Genomic DNA, 22175 nt, shown 5'->3' with positions numbered 1-22175 from the left:
ATCACCGCCACCTACTGTACTGGAGTGTGAGGCCAGTCACAGCCTTTCTTCTTCTTCTTTTTTGTCTTCTTCTTCTGTGGGGGTTTATCGACGGTTGGCAACCAACATGATGGTGCGTTACCGCCACCTACTGTACTGGAGTGTGGGCCAGAGACGGAGAAACTAAACCCTACCTGCCAGCCCCGTTACTCAAAAAAAAAACTAAAATATTTGAGACTATATCTAATGATGTTCTACACAATACACTCTTTAAACTAATTTCCTGTATCCCCTTCTCCCTCATACTAGATCCCAGCCTCTCTTTCCCTCTGATACTGCCCACACTAGCAATATATTCTCCACAGTCTCTGTTTCCTGGCAATAATCACACTTTCCTGTTGGATGCTTCCATCCAACAGGATGCTATAAGGTCTTATTCAACCGGCTATGTCCCACCCTTAATCTTGTAAAAATAGCCTCCTATTTTCTGTCCCTTCCTGCCGACCTCCCCTCTCCGACTTTCCTCTGTACTTGAAATAAATGCCTGCCCTTATTATCTCTATGCCATTGCTCCTGTCATCTCTGCACCATCACTGTCCATATCAGGCTTTTAGCCTGCCATCTCTGCACCATCACTGTCCATATCAGGCTTTTAGCCTGCCATCTCTGCACCATCACTGTCCATATCAGCTTAACCTGCTCCTGCCATCTCTGCACCATCACTGGCCATATCAGGCTTTTAACCTGCTCCTGCCATCTCTGCACCATCACTGTCCATATCAGGCTTTTAACCTGCTCCTGCCATCTCTGCACCATCACTGTCCATAATCAGCTTTTAACCTGCTCCTGCCATCTCTGCACCATCACTGTCCATATCAGGCTTTTAACCTGCTCCTGCCATCTCTGCACCATCACTGTCCATATCAGGCTTGTTGCCTCTGCCTTGCTCATTGAAACTACAACATCAACATCCCCACTACTAAGTGCTTGATTAGCCAGTACATCAACTGCCTCGTTCCCCTTCACCCCCACATGGACTGGGACCAAGTAAATCTCATCTGTATACCCATCTGTCTAATCCTGCCATGGATTTGTAGCACCTCATACAGCAGGTCTTGTCTGCTACGTGACCTAAAGGACTGAAGACTCATGAACACTGCACATGAATCAGAGCAAATAGCTACTCTGTCTGGCTTGACTTCCTCCACCCACTGCAAGGCCAACAGTATGGCCATCAGCTCTGCCGTATATACAGCAATATCTGTAATACGTTTCCTGACTGCCACCCCACATTCCTGCACTACAAATGCTGACCCAGTATGTCCTGTCCTTCCTTGGCTTCCGGATTGGTACCACTAGTGCTTCTTCTGGCTGTCTGGTAGTTTCCCCTATTCCCACACTCTGTTGTACAACACCAATACCTTATCCAGTGCTTCATCATGGGCCAACATAACATGGGCCAACATAACATAGCACATCTCATCTTTCCCAGGTGAAGTTAACCCAGCCTTACTTATTGCCCTTTTCACCTCTGCCATGGTAAATGGTGCATTCAACGCATCATTTACATCCTCCCTCCTATCCAGCACTCTCTTGTTCTCTCTCGCCTCCTCTGACAAATTTACAGAGCTTTGCACTTGGACAAATGCTTTGGCCATCATCTCTGCCTTCTTCTCATCTTTTACTGCCACATCCTTCCCACTCGTCAACACTGGATAATCCCACTACCTTCTGGGAAATGTCAGCTGTGAAATCCTGGCGATCTAAGAACCTATTAGCCGCTTTCACAATTTCTTCGATATTTTGTTAGTTTGTCATGTACAATTAATCACCTGCTCAATAAACACAACCAAATCCACCTCCTCTACGATTAGTATTTCAGGATCTCTCAATTGACTGACATCCACAGACTGTTGTTGATCATCCTCTGCCATAGCTTCATCATCTCTACCCCCCGCTTCGACAATTTTCACTGCCTCTGCATAGGACACCTTCTCGACAGCCCTGACCCTTCCTACTTTGACCTCCTTCACCCTAACAGGGCACTCAGGGAACTCTGGAACGTGATTTACATCACAATGGCAACACCGTGCATCCTCAGACTCTATTCCGTTTGCAAACACTTGACAAGTGGCCTTTTTTACATTTATGACATTAAAGTGGCTTTTGTACATCAGATCCCACCACATATCTCCTAAATCCCAGCTTTACATGGGTCGGGAGAACTTCTTCATCAAACATCAATAATACAAAGCCATTTCTCCTTCTTTCCATTCACAGTGTGGGTTAAGTGACGTGAATCAACTATTCCTGGCATGTTCATCTTAAACCATGAAGCCTCAATCTCCATCGACACACCAGATATGACACCTATTATCAAATCAAATGTTATTGGTCACATACACATGAGTAGCAGATGTTATTGCGAGTGTTAGCGAAATGCTTATATGGACTTGAAGCGAAGCTGCCATCTCTATCGGTGTCACGATCGTGTGGAGGATTGACGGACCAAAACGCAGCAGTAGGAAAATAAGCCATCTTCTTTTATTATTGAAGAAGGCAAAATGAAACAAAACACACTTTCAAACTAACCAAAACAAAAACGATCGTGAAGCTAATAAACGTCGTGCACATACAACAGGCTACAAACGTTCTGACATAGACAATTACCCACATCAAACGAAAGCCTATGGCTACCCTAAATATGGCTCCCAATCAGAGACAACAGAAATCAGCTGTCTCTAATTGGGAACCCATTCAGGCAACCATAGACTCTCCTAGACAACTACACCAACATAGACACAGCTAGACACATACACTCAACACAAACCCATACACTACACCCAACACCCCCTTTACCATATAACCACCCAAAACCGATAAAACCCAAACATTCCCCATGTCACACCCTGACCTAACTAAAATAATAAAGAAAACAAAGAATACTAAGGCCAGGGTGTGACAATCGGCGCCATCTTGCTAATCAGTGCCCTACTCCAATAATCATAGCATTCACACTGCTTTCTGCTTTTGTTCTTTTCACACAAATGAAATAAACAACACACCACTCCTGGTCACACTGACTGACTCAACTTCTCCCAATGCATCCTTCATCTACTTTGTGACCATAAACGGGTTTCCCCCCCAAAAAACATCCTTGTTCATGAATCGCACTCGAACAAGGAATGAGGCATTATCATACCAAGGCTTATCTTGATTTACAACTTCAGGCCTTTTAGCTCCATTAGATGTTACAGTATTCCAGTCATTTCCTCTATCTTCACTCGTGCCAACAGAATCAAGCATCACCTCTGCTTCCACTGTTACTCTCCCACCTTCGGTAAGCAACTCCAGTATATATTTGGCCTTGTGTTTTAGTTTATTGTTGAACTTTTATTTACCTAGGCAAGTCAGTTAATGAAAAAAAAATCTTATTTTACAATGACAGCCTACCCCGGTCAAACCATCCCCTAACCCGGACAACACTGGACCAATTGTGCACCGCCCTATGGGACTCCCGATCACGGCCGGATGTGATACAGCCCGGGATCGAACCAGGGTCTGTAGCGATGCCTCTAGCACTGAGATGCAGTGCCTTAGACCGCTGTGCCACTCGGGAGCTGTTGTTCTCCTGCTGAAAGGTGAATTTGTTTCACAGTGTCTGTTAGAAAGCAGACCACCATGTTCTTCTCTAAGATTCTGCCTGCGCTGACCTCTATTCCATTTATTTTTATCCTAAAAAATGTCCCTAGTCCTTGCCGATGACAAGCGTACCCATAACCAATGTTCCCTCTAAACTGCGCGCGTGGGCGGGCGCCCCAGTCCCCAGGACTGCCATACAGCTCGCACAGAGAAGCATGAGATTGAACTTAACTCAACTTTCGTCAAGTTTTCTCCCTTAGTTAACACTATCAACGTTTCCCTTTACTGTGGGAATTGTGATAGAATCAATGCAAAATTAGCCACTTTCAATGCAACATACCGAAACAAACTAGGCAAGACATTGTGTTGTAGGCAGAACACATCAGTGTAGGATTCTACGTCACTGACAAGCACCACTCAGCCCATGCTCTACACACAGACCGGTGAGGCCTAACCAATCAGAGCTGCAGTAGGCCTATATGCAAATAGACCATTGCCATATATGGATCTGTGCCGTTCACTTTGAACCTGGACTGTGTTTACAGCATGAGTGGTCTTGAGTAGATGCGCTTGTTTTGAGATCAAAGCAAGAGCTGCATGTGTGTACATTTGTTTATATCCTTTGCTAGTTAGTGATTTATTAGCTAAGTTATAGATCATTTATAGTTAACAATGGGGGAGTGATTGCTTCCTACAAGAGCACAACACTTGTGCATTTCTAGACATCTTTGAAAAGCCAGTCTGGTAAAGATCTTTGTTATGTCTTAAAGGGGCAGTGTTATATTTTGAGGCATGCTTAAATAAGCTAAGTAGCCAATAGGCAGAGAGTAGCATAATTTGTTTGATTCTTTGTAATAATGGAATGAGAATAATAATGCATTTTATTTTGTAAAGTCATTTCTTGCATCAAACACATTTTCAGTCACCTCATCTGAAGGACAAGTGGATAAACAGGTTAATGTCAAGCCCTGTATATTTCTTCAAAAGTCTGATGGAATGTAGGCCTACATTGGACACCACACATTGGCTGGTACTGTAGACAATTATAGAACAGCTATTTCCATGATAAAATGTTATGGGATGCATTTTCTTCATTGTTTTTGATGGCAGGCCATTCTGGTAGGCCTACATTATGATTAAATAGCCACAGTAGCCTACTTGACCACTGTCTGAAACTGTAACTTAAAGCGGGTAAAGCCTCAGTGTTCACAGTGAAACTGTAACTTAAAGCGGGTAAAGCCTCAGTGTTCACAGTAAAACTGTAACTTAAAGCGGGTAAAGCCTCAGTGTTCACAGTAAAACTGTAACTTAAAGCGGGTAAAGCCTCAGTGTTCACAGTAAATGTGTGCTGGAAGTTACACAAAATGTTCACAACGTTCACGTTTGCGCTCAGCAGGCCTGATATTTTTTCAGTGCCGAAATTGCTTTGAGGGAACATTGGCCATAACATGATGCAGGAAAATATGAAGAGTGGTGCTGTCCCGGTGCTGACTTTTGCCCGTCGCCTGCAGCAAAAGCCTCTGTCCRGTCCTCTGGCTAGGCAGAGTACTTTAGGATTGTAGTTACTTCGGTGTAACGAGGGCCTAGTCGTGCAGCCCTACCGACCCTTCTATGTATTCGTACTGGCCCTTCGCGTGAGTTGGGTTTGTTCCTTCGTTCACGTTGTCACTCCCTTATTTCCCCGGTCTAGTGTGGGGCCTTGGATAGATGAGTACTTTATTACTTTATGTTTATAGATTCTTCCTATACTCCCTTAACTCGTCTCTTCCTCTCTTGTATATCAATACCTATTAACTAATCTTCCGTTAGTTATTAATGCTCGTCAGCTAGTAGTCACTTGGAAACTAGTATTGTTATATGTTTGACTTTTCTAAAGATATATTATTGTCCACACAATGAAATATTCTTTAGTGCTATCACTTTAACCTATAACCCAGGGTCACTTTCCGTTTAGCGAGAGTGTCAAAGGCGTTTGCTCTCCAGATCGTTACTCTGGCCTAGTTGTCAAAGTTTCAAGCTTTTATTAAGTCACTCTGTTTTTTGTCTTATACACGTTATTACAGTTAAATGGTTATACAGTCCTAATACATCAATAATGCTCAATCAATCCTTAATGCGTTATGCTATGCCAGATACTATTGCAAATACAATCAGCTTAAACACTTCTTCTTACTCTTAAACAAAGCAAATAACAATATATTTACCTTAAAGCTCTATTCCCTTGGTCCTTCCCGAAACTGGTGTCTATAAGAGTAATATTGGCAGCCTCTGCTGTGTATAATATTTCAATCTCTTATTGTCTCCAAATTTCTTATGGTTACACTTTTCACTGCCTGCTGCCTAGATACTGACCCCTTTCTGATGACCCTTGGCTCTCTACGAGGCTTACTTATATCTGGGCTTTTTCAATCCTTCAAACTGAAATGGTCTCTGGTACTCCAAAAGATAGAACTTGTTGCTCTCCTACACAACCGCGTCCTTTTACTCTTTTTAAATGGAGTGGTTTTCCAGGGTACAACACAATTTTCAAGATATACCAGTCAATATATTGCTCGTGCCTCAATGTCAAAGTAGTCAATACAAGCAGAGTATAGCGAAGAGTAGTTTACCTTGTCTGATGATTCTCTATGATGTCCAAATCATGTAGAGCGAGGATCATGCCCTAGGCACTGACCTCTCCTTCTTTTATACCTCTCTTAGACACTCAGTTTGGGGGAAGACACTTGGGAGTGCAATCAATTTGTCACATTGTGCCACTACTACTTCTCTTGTAGTAGCCACTACTATTTCTCTTGTAGTAGCCARTACTACTTCTCTTGTAGTAGCCATTACTACTTCTCTTGCAATATACTCAAAGTTTGGTGGGACTCAGTCCAATGTCAAGTCTTTCAGCACTGATGCCCAAAAGTCTTCTTCCGCTGGGGCTTCGGTTTGGTCGAGCGGTTCATACCACTCTCCCTCAGTCTTCATGCTGATTGGTTCTTGTTTTATGTCTAGCTCTTTTAGTTCCTGTTCATTTGGCTCCCCCTGCTYGTTGATTTCCGTTGTGGCAGTTCCCTCCTACATTCCCCAGTCAATAGTTGGTCCTAGTGTAGCTCTGGATCTGGCCCGATTTCTAGGGGAGGGGTCTGATCTCTTTTACTTTTCGCTACAGTACTCAGTGATGGATTTGAGAAAAACATAACAGTTTGTATTCAGGACATAAGGTTCATTTATTTGCTGTTTTACTTTAGTGCCTTATTGCAAACAGGATGCATGTTATGGAATATATTTATTCTGTACATTGTCCTTCTTTTCAGTCTGTCATAGCTACAATGTTGTAGATCCATCCTGTTTTCTATCACAGTCATTAAACTCTGTTTTAAAGTCACCATTGACCTCATGGTGAAATCCCTGAGTGGTTTCCTTCCTCTCCGGCAACGGCGTAAGGAAGGAGGCCTGTATCTTRGCAGTGACTGGGTGTATTGGTACACCTTCCAAAGTGTAATTAATTACTTCTCCATGTTTAAAGGGATATTCAAATGTCTGCTTTTTTAATTTTACCCATCTACCAATAGGTGCCCTTTGCACCTATTGGTAGATGGGTATCTGTTTGAATCTGTGCTTGAAATTCAATGCTCGACTGATACCTTACAGATAATTGTATGTGTGGGGTACAGAGATGAAGTAGTCACTACAAAATCATGTTAACCCCTATTATTGCACACAGAATGAATCCATGCAACTTATGACTCATTATGCATAATTCCACTGTGACATTATGGGATATTGCTTGTAGGCTCGTGACACAATCTAAATTCAGTCTAACAACGTGGGAAAAGTCAAGGGGTGTGAATACATTCTGAAGGCACTATTTTCATGTTAGTCAAAGAAGTTTAGAAGTTGAAATTGAGCGTAGTAGTGACTGTATGCACTATGAAAGTGACGCAGCATTTAAGGATGTTTGTAGGCTTTTTGAATGGTCTTCAATGTAGAAAAAATATTTGGCAGAAGTAAATTCATTCACACAAAAAATATAATTTTATATCCTAAACGGCCTCGTTTTCACATTGTATTTTTAATTGTCAAACCCATCAAAAATATTAAAGGGGACAAGACCCAGACGTACGATGACTCCACAGCGCAGCGTTTTACAGTAGTGGGAAAGTATCCTTTAAATGATAGTCACCCTAAATTAAATATAACGTATCCCCATAATGCACTATGATATAAAGGACTTCATTTAAATACAGAAACAAGTAATTGACTATTTACCATGTAGCCTAATTAATTAGCCATGTATTTACCATGTCAATTGGCTATAGGACTATCCACTGATCTCCAGTCCCACTAAGCTCTCTCTCCCTCTGCGTGTCTTTCCTCTGCTGCGCTCTTGTTCTGTGATCCTGCTGCATTAGTGTGTTCTCTCTCTCTCTCTCTGTCTCTCTCGAGGAAAGGAGAGCCACGGGAAGCAGGCGATGACACGGATAAGTGATATCAAAAAGTTGTACGCAAGCAACCTATTCCAGTTGTCTGCACGTTTTAAAGTTTGAAAAGCCATTCAATCTTAAAAGGGATTTAGAAGGAGTAGCTTTCCAAAGAATAAGATATATGTAACGGATGTGAAATGGCTAGCTAGTTCGCGGTGGTGCGCGCTAATAGCCTTTCAATCGGTGACGTCACTTGCTCTGAGACCTTGAAGTAGTGGTTCCCCTTGCTCTGCAAAGGCCGCAGCTTTTGTGGAGTGATGTGTAACGATGCTTCGTGGGTGACTGTTGTTGATGTGTGCAGAGGGTCCCTGGTTCGCGCCCGGGTCGGGACGAGGGGACGCCATAAAGTTAAACTGTTACATATAGGTCAAAGATCAGGAATGTGACTGAAGTCACACTATTAACTCTTTATTAGACAGAAATATACACATTTAGAGAAGCAGATATTTAAATGTTAAAATGTTTGACTTCTTCAGGCTGTTTCTCGGGATCCCCTCCTCTCTCTAGGTGCAGGTTGTTGTAAGGATATTGTTTTGGTGCCTGGAATAGAGAACAGGGATGACCTAACAGAGGGCATCAGACAGGATGTACCTGTTCACCTTTCCTACAGAAGAGGACATTTGAAGACCTTTTTAAAAACAGGTGTTTGGTGAGTGTGGGTGAGGTGCTCAATGGTCTTCAATAAATACCAGAAAGCTATCATAAGGAAATGAAATGGCAAAATATAGTGGAATATGATAATTGCGCTTCAGTTACCAATGCATGTCTTCACTCTATTGAATTGGTAGCAGGGCAAGGAAACAAATGAAACCACTAACAGCAGTAGCATCATCTCCGACTCCGTGTACACCCGTCATTAAACTGTATTCAGGGATCAGATCTGTTGCTCCAACTGTAAAATCCAATATTAGTGTCCACGGGACAGATATGAGGGGTAGACCCAAAGGCTGTTATTGGACAAGTCCTTTTCAAATCCAGATGTCATAGTAAAAAAAGGTCTTGAGATACCAAAATGGGAAGGTTTAAATAGAACAGGAAAGCATATACGTATCTTATCTTCTGTCTATGACATCATTAGGGTTATACGAACGGCGATACAACGGAGCAAAGACTGGCGCTTGCTCGATTGCGAATACTTACACACTGGTTCAGGGCTAAGATGGACAATTTTCCCAAGGATAGAACTATATCCAGCCAGTCATGAATCACAACGAAAAAAACAGTGTGTTGCACATGGGTATGTGCAGTCCACAGGCTAGGGCGACGTGTCCACTCGATTCCTTAGATGAACTGTAAAATCCCAGTGAGATCACTAGAACGAAAATGGCAGCAGTGGGTCGAGAGAAACTACGTGTTATGAGTCCGGGGGGGGGGGAGGAGGAGAATAACATGAGCAAATTAATGATTTCTAACTACAATATTTGCACGTCCTGACCATTTCAAAATGTCTCAGTACATAAATGTACACAATACTTATTACAGTAACAGTGTACGTCAACTGATGTACAATATAAGAGGCGTGTCAACGAGATACCAGTAATAGTAATATTTTCCCCATTGGCCAAACATTTACACGAGCAGCGCAACTCTTTTGGTTCATCTTATAAACTGTTTTGCAAATGATTAAATGTATCTCAATAGTCATAGCATGGAAAATAAATACAAAATGTGACCTGGGTAACATGTCTGTATTGCCACATTAACGCTGTTTTTCCTAAATTAGTAATCACCTTGTGTTTTGTCTTGTTCGGCGATACTAAACAAGTATCGGAGTATCTGGTATTGTCCGAGACCTATATTAGTTCTTTATTAGTCAGTTGTTAGTCTACGATACTTGTAGGCAGATGTCTTTTATTTTTAAATATACATTGATAAAATAAATAATCTCAAACATTGCAAAGATTTGACTGAGTTACCGTTCATTTTAGAGGAAATTCTGTTATTGAAAAAATTCATTAGGCCTATCTATGGAGTTTCACATGACTGGAATACAGATAATCATCTGTTGTGTCACAAACACCTTTAACGAAAAAGGTTTGGAGTGCGGATAAACAGAGAAAAAACCAGTCGAGTAACGACTGGTAACAAATACAAAATTGTGACCACCACCTTTGACTCATGCAAGCCGAACCACATCCCCATTTTTTTTTTTTTTTCCTCTTTTTTCCTTGGCATAGTTGTTGATTCAGGCTGTTTGATTTGCCTGTTGGATGTTGTCTCACTCTTTTCAATGGCTGTGTGAATAGCTGATTATTGGAGGAACTGTCAACACCTCTGTCGTACCACGTGGATCCAGAGCATCCCAACCATGCTCATGGGTGACAGTCTTAGGAGTTGAGGCCTGGCAAGAACTGGAACTTTTTCAGCTTCCAGGAATTGTGTACAGATCCTTGTGACATGGGGCTGTGCATTATCATGCTGAAACATGAGGTGATGGCGGCGGATGAATGGCACGACATGTCAGGATCACATCACGGTATCTCTGTGCTTTCAAAATGGCCATTGATTAAATGCAATTGTGGTCATTATCCGTAGCTTATGCCTGCCTCTACCATAACCACACCATGGGGCACTCTGTTCACAACAGAAAACCGCTTGCTCACACAACGCCATACACGCTGTCTGCCATCTGCCCGGTACAGTTGAAACCAATATTCACCCTTGAAGAGCACACCTCCCCCTCTTTCCCAGTGGCCATCTGCCCACTGAAGTCAGTTACGACACCAAACTGCAGTCAGGTCAAGACCCTGGTGAGGACAACAAGCACGAAGATGAGCTTCCCTGAGATGGTTTCTGACAGCTTGTGCAGAAATTCTTTGTTTGTGCAAACCCACAGTTTCATCAGCTGTACGGGTGGCTGGTCTCAGACGATTCCGCAGGTGAAGAGGCCCGGATGTGGAGGTCCTGGGCTTGCGTGGTTACACGTGGTCTGCGGTTGTGAGCCCGGTTGGAAGTACTGCAAAATTCTCTAAAATGACATTGAAGCGGCTTATGGTAGAGAAATTTACATAACTATGGTGGACATTCCTGCAGTCAGCATACCAACTGCACACTCCCTCAAAAATGGAGACATCTGTGGCATTGTGTTGTGTGAAAAAACTTTACATTTTAGTGGCCTTTTATTGTCCCCAGCACAAGGTGCACCTTTGTAATGATAATGCTGTTTAATCAGCTTCTTGATATGCCACACCTGTCAGGTGGATGGATTATCTTGGCAAAGAATAAATGCTCACTGACAGGGATATAAACAAATTTATCACAATTGGAAAGAAATACGCTTTTTTTGCATATGAAACATTTGTGATGTTTTATTTCAGCTCATGAAACCAACCTATTAACATGTTGCATTTATATTTTTGGTCAGTGTAAGTATTGTGAGATCTGATACTGTATCTTGACAACACTATTAGTCAGTCAGTGTGTAGAAATATACCCCACGTCTATCTTACCATCTCTCCCCAGTTCGCCCTCTATCTTACCGGCTCTCCCCAGTTCCTCCTCAGGTCTGGATGGTCCCAGGAATACCAGGGGTCTCTCTCATGCTGGGATCTGTCTGGCAATTGTGGGTAGTCCCCATACCTACACAAACACAACAGGAAAAAAAGTGTGTGGGTGAATAACCTTAGGTAATGCACAAATCCTGAAACATTCAACTCCCATTGCGGTCCAATATTTGCTCTCATACCCTATATATAGTGCATCCCATAGGGCTCTGGTCAAAACTWGTGCACTATGTAGGGAATTGTATACCGTTTGGGATGCAGAGCCTCAGTCATTTCAGTGAGTTCAACCCACAGGTTGAATTACCAAATCAATTTGCTAGTTGTCTGGTAAAGGAACATAGCTCCTGTTGTAATGGGGTGGTGTATCAATGACAGGAAAACAATGGCATGTGTGTCCTTCCTTATCRATGGTACCCCGCMTCCTTACCCCTCGCCATTATCCGGGATTGGTTCATAATCCTCCACCCTCATGTTGTACTTCTTTGCTGCAGCTGCTCTCTCCTCGGGCGTCTTGGGGTATGGCCCTGGCAGCATGCCCTTGGAAGGTCCAGAGGCTATACAACATTTGGAAAGAAGTCAATACAGTACCATTTATCCCCATGATCAACCAGAGAGTGTGATTGTAGGCTAACTAGCCATTTGAGAGTAACGTTAGGAATTGCTTATATATATATATATATAACAGTCGTGGCCAAAGGTTTTGAGAATGACAAATATTAATTTTCACAAAGTTTGCTGCTTCAGTGTCTTTAGATATTTTGGTCAGGTGTTACTATGGAATACTAAAGTATAATTACAAGCATTTCATAAGTGTCAAGGATTTTATTGACAATTACATGAAGTTGATGCAAAGAGTCAATATTTGCAGTGTTGACCCTTCTTTTTCAAGACCTCTGCAATCCGCCCTGGCATGCTGTCAATTAACTTCTGGGCCAATCCTGACTGATGGCAGCCCATTCTTGCAGAATTTGTGGGTTTTTGTTTGTCCACCCGCCTCTTGAGGATTGACCACAAGTTTCTCAATGGGATTAAGGTCTGGGGAGTTTCCTGGCCATGGACCCAAAATATCAATGTTTTGTTCCCCGAGCCACTTAGTTACACTTTGCCTTATAGCAAGGTGCTCCATCATGCTGGAAAAGGCATTGTTCGTCACCAAACTGTTCCTGGATGGTTGGGAAAAGTTGCTCTCGGAGGATGTGTTGTTACCATTCTTTATTCATGGCTGTGTTCTTAGGCAAAATTGTGAGTGAGCCCACTCCCTTGGCTGAGAAGCAACCCCACACATGAATGGTCTCAGGATGCTTTACTGTTGGCATGACACAGGACTGATGGTAGCGCTCACCTTGTCTTCTCCGGACAAGCTTTTTTCCCAGATCCCTTTTCGATTGTTTGGGGCGATTCATCAGAGAAAATGACTTTACCCCAGTCCTCAGCAGTCCAATCCCTGTACCTTTTCCAGAATATCAGTCTGTCCCTAAAGTTTTTCCTGGGGAGAAGTGGCTTCTTTGCCGCCCTTCTTGACACCAGGCCATCCTCCAAAGACTTCACCTCACTGTGCTGCAGATGCACTCACACCTGCCTGCTGCCATTCCTGAGCAAGCTCTGTATTGGTGGTGCCCCGATCCCGCAGCTGAATCAACTTTAGGAGATGGTTCTGGCGCTTGCTGGACTTTCTTGGGGCCCTGAAGCCTTCTTCACAACAATTGAACAGCTCTCCTTGAAGTTCTTGATGATCTGATAAATGGTTGATTTAGGTGGAATCTTACTGGCAGCAATATCCTTGCCTGTGAAGCCCTTTTTGTGCAAAGCAATGATGGCGGCACGTGTTTCCTTGCAGGTAACCATGTTTGATAGAGGAAGAACAATGATTCCAGCACCACCCTCCTTTTGAAGCTTCCAGTCTGTTATTCGAACTCAATCAGCATGACAGAGTGATCTCCAGCTTTGTCCTCGTCAACACTCACACCTGTGTTAACGAGAGAATCACTGACATGATGTCAACTGGTCCTTTTGTGCCAGGGCTGAAATGCAGAGGAATGTTTTTTGGGGATTCAGTTCATTTGCATGGCAAAGAGGGACTTTGCAATTAATTGCAATTCATCTGATCACTCTTCATAACATTCGGGAGTATATGCAAATTGCCATCATACAAACTGAGGCAGCAGACTTTGTACACAAAATATCATTGTCAAAACTTTTGGCCACGACCGAGATATATCACACACACACACACCACACACACACACACACAACACACACACACACACACACACACACACACACACACACCTAGCGTATGTACTTGCACTAGTTATCCAAAGACAAATAACGTTGGCTGGCCAGGTAACCCTATATGGGATCTAGCCTAATATTTAATCGTAGACAGCTAGCTACATACTACTGAATGAAGCTTTAACCAACGTTAGTAAACCACTGAACGAGATGCAGCTCTGTTGTAGGCTAGCTCAAGGTTAGCGACACTTTGCCTGGCATGTTTTAACTTCCATTCCAACTTGATGCAGGCATTTTGCATTTGTACAACGACATCGCAAAAACCATAAAGATCCATGAACCAACCTGCTCTGACTTGGGAGAAAAGCGCCGAGAAGCCTGGCTGTTTCCCCTTGGAAAGAGCTCGAGCCCAATTTCTGAAACCCACGGCAGCCATGTTCAATTGTTGCGGTGACATTGAACAGTGAAATACGCATGCGTCCGGTGATAACTACGGGAAATCCAATGTTTCTTTTTTCTTTTTTTTCTCTTCGCTTCTTCTTTGGGATTTGGTTGGTGGATTGCATCCAACTTGAAGGTGCATATACCGCCATCTACTGTACTGGAGTGTAAAGCCAGTCACAGTATACCTACACGGCGGGCGTCACAAACACCACTTAACGCTACCCCAGAAATCACTCCTTTCAATGTGGTCCTGTTCCTAAGAGTAAATCAAGAAACAGATCTTGACTCAAGTTGCGTGACACGGAGCGTCTGCTCCCTCTGATCAGAAGAGACCACACAAAATATCACAAGTCCACTACTAGTTTATTTCATTCTTTCTCACCCACCCTGAAACCACAAATGAATCCGCCAAGGCAAGCGTCCACTTTCTCCAAAAATGTCACTCCTACTGGACCAGATTCTTCTTTATTCAAACTCGGCGGTCCTCACCATACTGCATCCTCAGGTTCCATCTCTGAGCTACTGGAGGACGTATCCCTGTTTTTACACATGATGCCAAGCTCCCTCACCACATCACCTGCCACCAACAGTTAATTCAACCTCACTCTCGTCACGTTCAATTTCCTTCTGTAGCTTTTCCAAAGGTTCGGTGATATCCTCCATTCCATATTCACTCAAAACATATTCCACTTTTCTTCCTTGTCGGCCATCTTACCACCTTAAAAAAGGGGTATTCTTTCAGAATAGCAGTCTCTTTGATCGGAAAACTGTCAAGGTATAGAAATGTCAAACATAAAACAATCCAAATAGTGAATTGTATTTTATCCTCAAACATCCACAGTGCTCAGTTAAATTGTGTATATTCTTTRKRTATTGTATATCMTTCCATWCAAGTAGGTTTGAGTTTMTATGCAGCTGGAGACTTGGGTTWMTCCTACTGTAGCCTACAAATGTTGTTTTAACAATGTTAAACAATTAAATGGACAACACATTTTAAGATTTCAGCCAAAATATTTATTCACTTCCTCTGTTTTGCAACAATAACAAAAAGGAGTAGTTAGTTATATTGAGACCATAGTGATAGGCCTACTGATCACCAACAGAGGCTGGAGGGATCTGATATTCTGAGTGAATGCACTGAAACTCAGAGTCCTTCTCCCTTCTCCATCAGATCCAGCTCAGCTGCATTTAGTCTGCATTTACTGAGGGATCGTCACTCTGCCTCTGCTGATGAAGGACCCACTTTCTTGACAACCATAAAGGGAACAGATGACTCCATTTATAGTAGGCCTGCGATGTCTTTCTCCACGTTCTCAGTAGGGCCATGAAGTTCATAACTGGGGAAAAGGAGAGGCCATTATAGAATAGGACATTAAGTATTTTCAAATCTTATTTGTACATGAATGAATGAATGAATTATATGAATGAATGCATGAATGATTGATACATTTTATATATATATATATATATATATATATCCACACTGTCAAGTCATTTTTCATTCATGTGTTTAAGTTACCGCCTGAAAGGCGCCCCATCAGAATCGATTAGAAACTTCTCAAAGTTCCAGCGAATGTCATTGACTTTGATGGGTGACCAGTAGAGCCTCTTTATATCKCCTATGACAGGGTTCACATAGGGCAAAGACTCCTGTTGTACAAGACATGAACAAATGCTGTTAGTGACGTCTAATGTCCATAAGGCATTCAACTTGCCCCCAGAGTGCAGTACATAATAGTGCATAAGGACATGTCAAATATACTACCTTGAGATAGGCGAAAAGAGGTTCTTCGTTCAACCCGTTGACCTCGATCTTGCCAAACACAGGGAACTTGGGGACAAACCCCCCACCTGGCCTTACATACTTGAGAAGGTTGAGGGTTTCATGATTTACCTCTGAAGGAAGAAACAACAACCAATGTAACAGACCAGTGAGCWTATTAGTTCTGAAACAAAGGCATTCATAAAACAGACTGGTCTCGTCATCACGCATGACTAACAAGCATACTATTTAACGTGGCAAGTCAGTTAAGAACAAATTCTTATTTACAATGACGGTCTACCCCTAACCCGGACGACACTGGGCCAATTGTTCGCCGCCCTATGGGACTCCCAATCACGGCTGGTTGTGATACAGCCTGGAATTGAACCAGGGTCTGTAGTGAGATGCAGTGCTTTAGACCGCTGCGTCACTCGGAAGCCCACACATGAGCGCTTTGATACTTAGCATTACTCCTAGAGACAAAGTAGGCCTATAAGTTACAACAGATCAAAAACCTTTATTGTTATTTCAAAAAGACTCTCTTACCAGGTGCCTGAAGACCAAACTGATTGCAGGAGAATCCCAGGACAGTGAAGTTGAGGTCACCAAACATTTCCATGAGTGCATTCATTCTGTGGTACTGTTAGATGACACATACAATTAGAACACCACCTCAACTTCCCCCYTGGGCTGACTGTTGAATATCTCTAATACTACAACACAATCAAAAGTTTGGCCTATGCCAGCTGACCAGCATGAKGCTTTTAGCCTGTATAGGCTAGCACCATGAATCATCGTTAGCCTACCTCCTCTATTGTTGACCCTCAGAAGGTGGCCAGGTTGACAATGAGGAGCACCTTGCCCCTGTAGATACTGAGAGGAACGCTCTGACCGTCCAAGGTCTCAGCGCTGAAATCATAGATTGATTTAACGCACGCCATTAGAGGTTATACTTCTTCTTTAGCTTGTAGCCTATATCCAGAGCAGAGCAGTCAGCGGTGGGTATTCACCTAGCCACCCCGTTGGTCCTCCTCATTCAGAGAACCATAACTATAGGCTCAGCAATTGTTCAGCATGGTTGACTCCATTGTGTCGCTGCATGCTAAGAGATGAATTGACAGGATGGTTATTTGTTCAGCAGTTTGCATGGGTATGCAGATCATGTTAGTGACAGTTAGTCATTGGTTATCTCTCATTATTCACTTGACAGGTATGTAAAAAAAATCTATGCATATATTGGAAATACTGTAGAACCATAGTAAACTAATATTGGTGCTGTTCCTGGGGTCACTATAGGACATGTGATCTATTTTACAATAAAAAGAAAGTACTATATCGTCAGATTATTGATTATTTTGTACATGGTAGAGAATTAAGTATGATCAACATAGCCAAAGCTTAGATGGAATTTAATATTTAATTAATTGCGCCTGTTGGTTATTGCTGTGTCAAAGCTTGGCCTATACCTTTTGTTTGCCATACATAATACATTGCATTTGTAGAACACTTTTCATTTTTCTGACATGAATCAAAGCTCTTCACATTGTGAGCAACCATTGGATAATAAAAATTATTCCTTCTGATAAAGAACTGATCAAGTCATTCCTACAGTTGCCAATATGACAAAAGAAAAGCAATGCTTTTCYTTATTTGGAGCGGTTACAGCAAAGATATTATTCCTCTCGTGTTACAGACATTGACCGGGGGTGCGTATCGGTAAAATCCACAGGCGTCGAATGTCACWTGGATCCTAACGCTCGGTCGTATATTTTTACCAAAACATCGCACATACTTGTCAAAGACCATCAATAATTACTCCAATGTATTATTTTTCTCAGCTTTATTTCTCCCAAAACAAACACATTTACTGAGATATAGATTCCCTATTCCTACGCAGAGAGGTTGACTCTGCATTCTGGAACGTACCCAGTGTACGAACCCGGAAGTKTGKRAATACAGSCATAAAAGCTGTCGCTGAGCCAGAAAGCTTCAACCAAGGCTCATAAGATAGCCAACAAACTGTCGTTGTACATGTAGCTATCGCGCATATTTCTGCGGATTCAAAATGGATGCGGAAACAGAGTGTTGCAAGTATGTRTTTTGTAAGCACACATGTATTTTTGTTTTAACGTTACAAAAAAAACGTCAGCAGAACTAGCTAGCTAACCGTTAGTTACCTATTCTTACTACTGTAGCTTGCTGCGGCAGTTGGAGAATGCATGTCCTGCAGATTCATCACATTATGCCTTACGGTTGAGCTAGCTAACTACATATCTAGCCATCAATCTTTGTAGAACTAGTTCGAACGCGAGACAGACGTTGATGTGTGACTGTGCTAAATTTGTCCATTAATAACTTGTTCATCAGTTGATCAAGTTTGAAATGTCTGTTGGCAGATGTCACCTCTTGGATTTGCCCTGGGAGGATGTGTTGGTAACACACATATTCTGCTACCTGCCATTACGCCAGCTGGTGCGGCTACAGAGAGTGAGCAAGCAGTTCTATGCCCTCATCCAGGTGTACCTGGCCAACTGTCGCACCTTTGACCTCACACAGGTAGGCCACACATGATCCATTCTATTTATTTCAGGATTTYCTTACAGTTTCTTGTACTTAAATGCTCATAAACTGGGTATTAGGCTAAATAGTGTAAGATCACACTCCTGTAATGTTCACAGATAGGGCCTAGCCTTCCCAAGGAGGCATTCTGCAACATACTAAGGGACAACAAAGTCCTACAGAACTTGTCCGTCCAGAACTGCTCCGATTGGGTGACAGACACGGAGCTGCTGCCTGTGATTGGSCAGAACCAGCACCTGCTGAGAGTAGACATGAGGGGGTGTGACCGGCTGACCCGTCACTCCTTAGTAGCCGTGTCGTTGAGCTGCACACACCTGCAGCACCTGGGCCTGGCCCACTGTGAATGGGTGGACAGCCTGTCCATACGCAGCCTGGCTGACCACTGTGGGGGCCTGAGGTCCATYGACCTGACCGCCTGCCGCCAGCTCAAAGACGAGGCCATCTGCTATTTATCCAAGAAGTGTCTGAAGATGAGGTCGCTGTCTGTGGCGGTCAACGCCAACATTACAGACGTGTCTGTCGAGGAAGTGGCCAAGAACTGCAGGGAGCTGGAACAGCTGGACCTGACAGGTTGCCTGAGGGTTAGGAACGACTCCATCAGGTACTGTTGTTTTGATACACTGACTGCTCAAATCATTGGTGTCATCTCTCTGTGTGTGTTTGTATTTTGCTAATGTAGGTTATCTATATACTAGTCAGGTTTATATACTATTTAGGTTCTAGTCAGGTTCATATACTTAGTCAGGTTCATATACTTAGTCAGGTTCTAGTCAGGTTCATATACTAGTCAGGATCATACCAGTCAGGTTTATATACTATTTAGGTTCTAGTCAGGCTCGTATACTAGTCAGGCTCGTATACTAGTCAGGTTTGTATACTAGTCAGGTTAATATACTATTTAAGTTCTTGTCAGGTTCATATACTAATCAGCTTCTAGTCAGGATCATATACTAGTCAGGTTCCAGTCAGGTTCTAGTCTGGTTCATATACTAGTCAGGTTCGTGTACTTGTCAGGTTAATATACTCGTCAGGATCGTATACTAGTCAGGTTAATGTACTAGTCAGGTTCTAGTCTGGTTCATATACTAGTCAGGTTCATATACTAGTCAGGATCATATACTTGTCAGGTTCATATACTCGTCAGGTTCATATACTCGTCAGGTTCATATACTATAATACTCGTCAGGTTATATATATACTCGTCAGGCAGGTTCATATACTCGTCAGGTTCATATACTATCAGGTTCATATACTCGTTCAGAGTTCTAGTCTGGTTCATATGCTAGTCTGGTTCATATGCTAGTCAGGTTCTAGTCAGGATCAATAACTAGTCAGGATCATACCAGTCAGGTTTAATACTATTTAGGTTCTAGTCAGGTTAATATACTTAGTCAGGCTCGTATACTAGTCAGGTTATATACTAGTCAGGTTCATATACTAAGTCAGGTTCTAGTCAGGTTCTAGTCAGGTTCATATACCAGTCAGGTTCATATACAGTTCAGGTTCTATAACTAGTCAGGTTCTAGTCAGGTTCTGGTCAGGTTCATATACTAGTAGGTTCATATACTAGTCATGTTCTAGTCAGGTTCTGGTCAGTTCATATACTAGTCAGGTTCATATACTAGTCAGGTTCTTGTCAGGTTCATATACTAGTCAGGTTCTAGGTCAGGTTATATACTAGTCAGGTTTAGTCCAGGTTCATATACTAGGTCAGGTTCTAGTCAGGTTCTGGTCAGGTTCATATACTAGTCAGGTTCTAGTCAGGTTCTGGTCAGGTTTCATATACTAGTCAGGTTCATATACTAGTCATGTTCTAGTCAGGTTCTGGTCAGGTTCATATACTAGTCAGGTTCATATACTAGTCAGGTTCTTGTCAGGTTCATATACTAGTCAGGTTCTAGTCAGGTTCTGGTCAGGTTCATATACTAGTCAGGTTCATATATCTAGTCAGGTTCTTGTCAGGTTCATATACTAGCCAGGTTCTAATCAGGTTCATTACCATTCAGGTTCATATACTAGTCAGTTTCATATACTAGTCAGGTTCTAGTCAGGTTCATATACTAGTCAGGTTCTAGTCAGGTTCATATACTAGTCATGTTCTAGTCAGGTTCTGGTCAGGTTCATATACTAGTCAGGTTCATATACTAGTCGGTTCTCGTCAGGATCATATACTAGTCAGGTACTAGTCAGGTTCATATACTCATCAGGTTCTAGTCTAGAACCTGACTAGCATATGAACCAGCTAGAACCTGATGAGTATATGAACCTGACTAGTACCTGACTAGTATATGATCCTGACGAGAACCTGACTAGTATATGAACCTGATAGTATATGAACCTGACCAGAACCTGACTAGAACATGACTAGTATATGAACCTGACTAGAACCTGACTAGTATATGAACCTGACTAGAACCTGACTAGTATATGAACCTGACTAGTATATGAACCTGACTGGTATATGAACCTGATTAGAACCTGGCTAGTATATGAACCTGACTAGAACCTGACTAGCATATGAACCAGTCAGGTTCATTATACTCGTCAGGTTCTAGTCTGGTTCATATGCTAGTCAGGTTCATATACTCGTCAGGTTCTAGTCTGGTTCAATACTAGTCAGGTTCTAGTAGGTTCTAGTCAGGTTCATATACTAAGTCAGGTTCTAGTCAGGTTCATATAACTAGTCAGGTTCTAGTCAGGTTTCTAGTCAGGTTCTGGGTCAGGTTCATATACTAGTCAGGTTCATATACTAGTCATGTTCTATCAGGTTCATATACTAGTCAGGTTCATATACTAGTCAGGTTCATATACTAGTCAGGTTCATATACTAGTCAGGTCATATACAGTCAGGTTCATATACTAGTCAGGTTCATATACTAAGTCAGGTTCATATACTAGTCAGGTTCATATACCAGTCAGGTTCATATATAGTCCATGTCTAGCAGGTTCAATCCCAGGTTATATACTAGTCAGGTTCATAATAGCAGTCAGGTTCAATATACAGTCAGTTCATATACTAGTCAGGTTCATATACCAGTCAGGTTCATATACTAGTCAGGTTCAATATACCAGGTCAGGGTTCATATACCAGTCAGGTTCATATACTATCAGTCTAGTCGTTCTGGTCAGGTTCTAATCTATCAGGTTCTGGTCAGTTATATACTAGTCAGTTTCCGTCAGGATCATATACTTGTCAGGTTCATATACTCGTCAGGTTCTAGTCTGGTTCATATGCTAGTCAGGTTCTAGTCAGTTCCATGTACTAGTCAGGGTTCTAGTCATGTTCCACCTGAATGTCCTCGCTCTGGTCTGACATTTTAACCGGTGACATTTGTTCGTGTCCTCCTAGTATGATTTAAATGAGGATGACAAGGCCTATTTTATCAAATCGATTACGACGTTTTGTTGATTATTGATTGAAATATAAACTTTGCAACATTAACTCGTTATTAACCTAGGGCACCAACGGAAGAGTGTTTATAGAGGCTGGTGTCTTAGCGATAAACTCTTAAAGGTCTGAAGAGCTTTTATATCAATAGCAGTCAATTAATTCATCGTTTACCC

The 22175-nt window shown here is 42.3% G+C and overlaps 3 protein-coding genes across 3 annotated transcripts; 1 reads left to right on the top strand and 2 right to left on the bottom strand.

Moving 5' to 3' along the window:
• Positions 1 to 8464: 8464 nt before the first annotated feature.
• ndufb8 (NADH:ubiquinone oxidoreductase subunit B8) lies at positions 8465 to 14316 on the bottom strand. Its single transcript, XM_023986205.2, is given in 6 exon segments — positions 8465 to 8766; positions 11281 to 11322; positions 11562 to 11669; positions 12021 to 12147; positions 14171 to 14189; positions 14191 to 14316. Coding segments are annotated over 6 exon segments (636 nt in total). The 5' UTR covers positions 14302 to 14316; the 3' UTR covers positions 8465 to 8537.
• A 955-nt stretch (positions 14317 to 15271) lies between these two features.
• On the bottom strand, positions 15272 to 17361 carry gpx9 (glutathione peroxidase 9). The gene is made up of 5 exons (XM_023986589.2): positions 16838 to 17361; positions 16578 to 16671; positions 16035 to 16165; positions 15789 to 15919; positions 15272 to 15606 (listed from the first exon to the last, which is right to left on the bottom strand). The coding sequence occupies exons 1-5, from the start codon at positions 16970 to 16972 to the stop codon at positions 15549 to 15551; spliced, it is 549 nt and encodes a 182-aa protein (XP_023842357.2). The 5' UTR covers positions 16973 to 17361; the 3' UTR covers positions 15272 to 15548.
• Positions 17362 to 17688: 327 nt separating this feature from the next.
• On the top strand, positions 17689 to 19300 carry fbxl15 (F-box and leucine-rich repeat protein 15). Its single transcript, XM_023986588.2, has 3 exons — positions 17689 to 18122; positions 18428 to 18587; positions 18710 to 19300. Exons 1-3 carry the CDS (start codon positions 18097 to 18099, stop codon positions 19283 to 19285), a joined length of 762 nt encoding a protein of 253 aa, XP_023842356.2. The 5' UTR covers positions 17689 to 18096; the 3' UTR covers positions 19286 to 19300.
• The last annotated feature ends 2875 nt before the right edge of the window (positions 19301 to 22175 follow it).

This window comes from Salvelinus sp. IW2-2015, linkage group LG4q.2 (assembly GCF_002910315.2).
Source record: "Salvelinus sp. IW2-2015 linkage group LG4q.2, ASM291031v2, whole genome shotgun sequence".
In the NCBI taxonomy this organism is placed as follows: Eukaryota; Metazoa; Chordata; class Actinopteri; order Salmoniformes; family Salmonidae; genus Salvelinus; species Salvelinus sp. IW2-2015.
The sequence above is the reverse complement of the archived record's forward strand: the minus strand, read 5'-3'. Positions and strand labels throughout refer to the sequence as shown.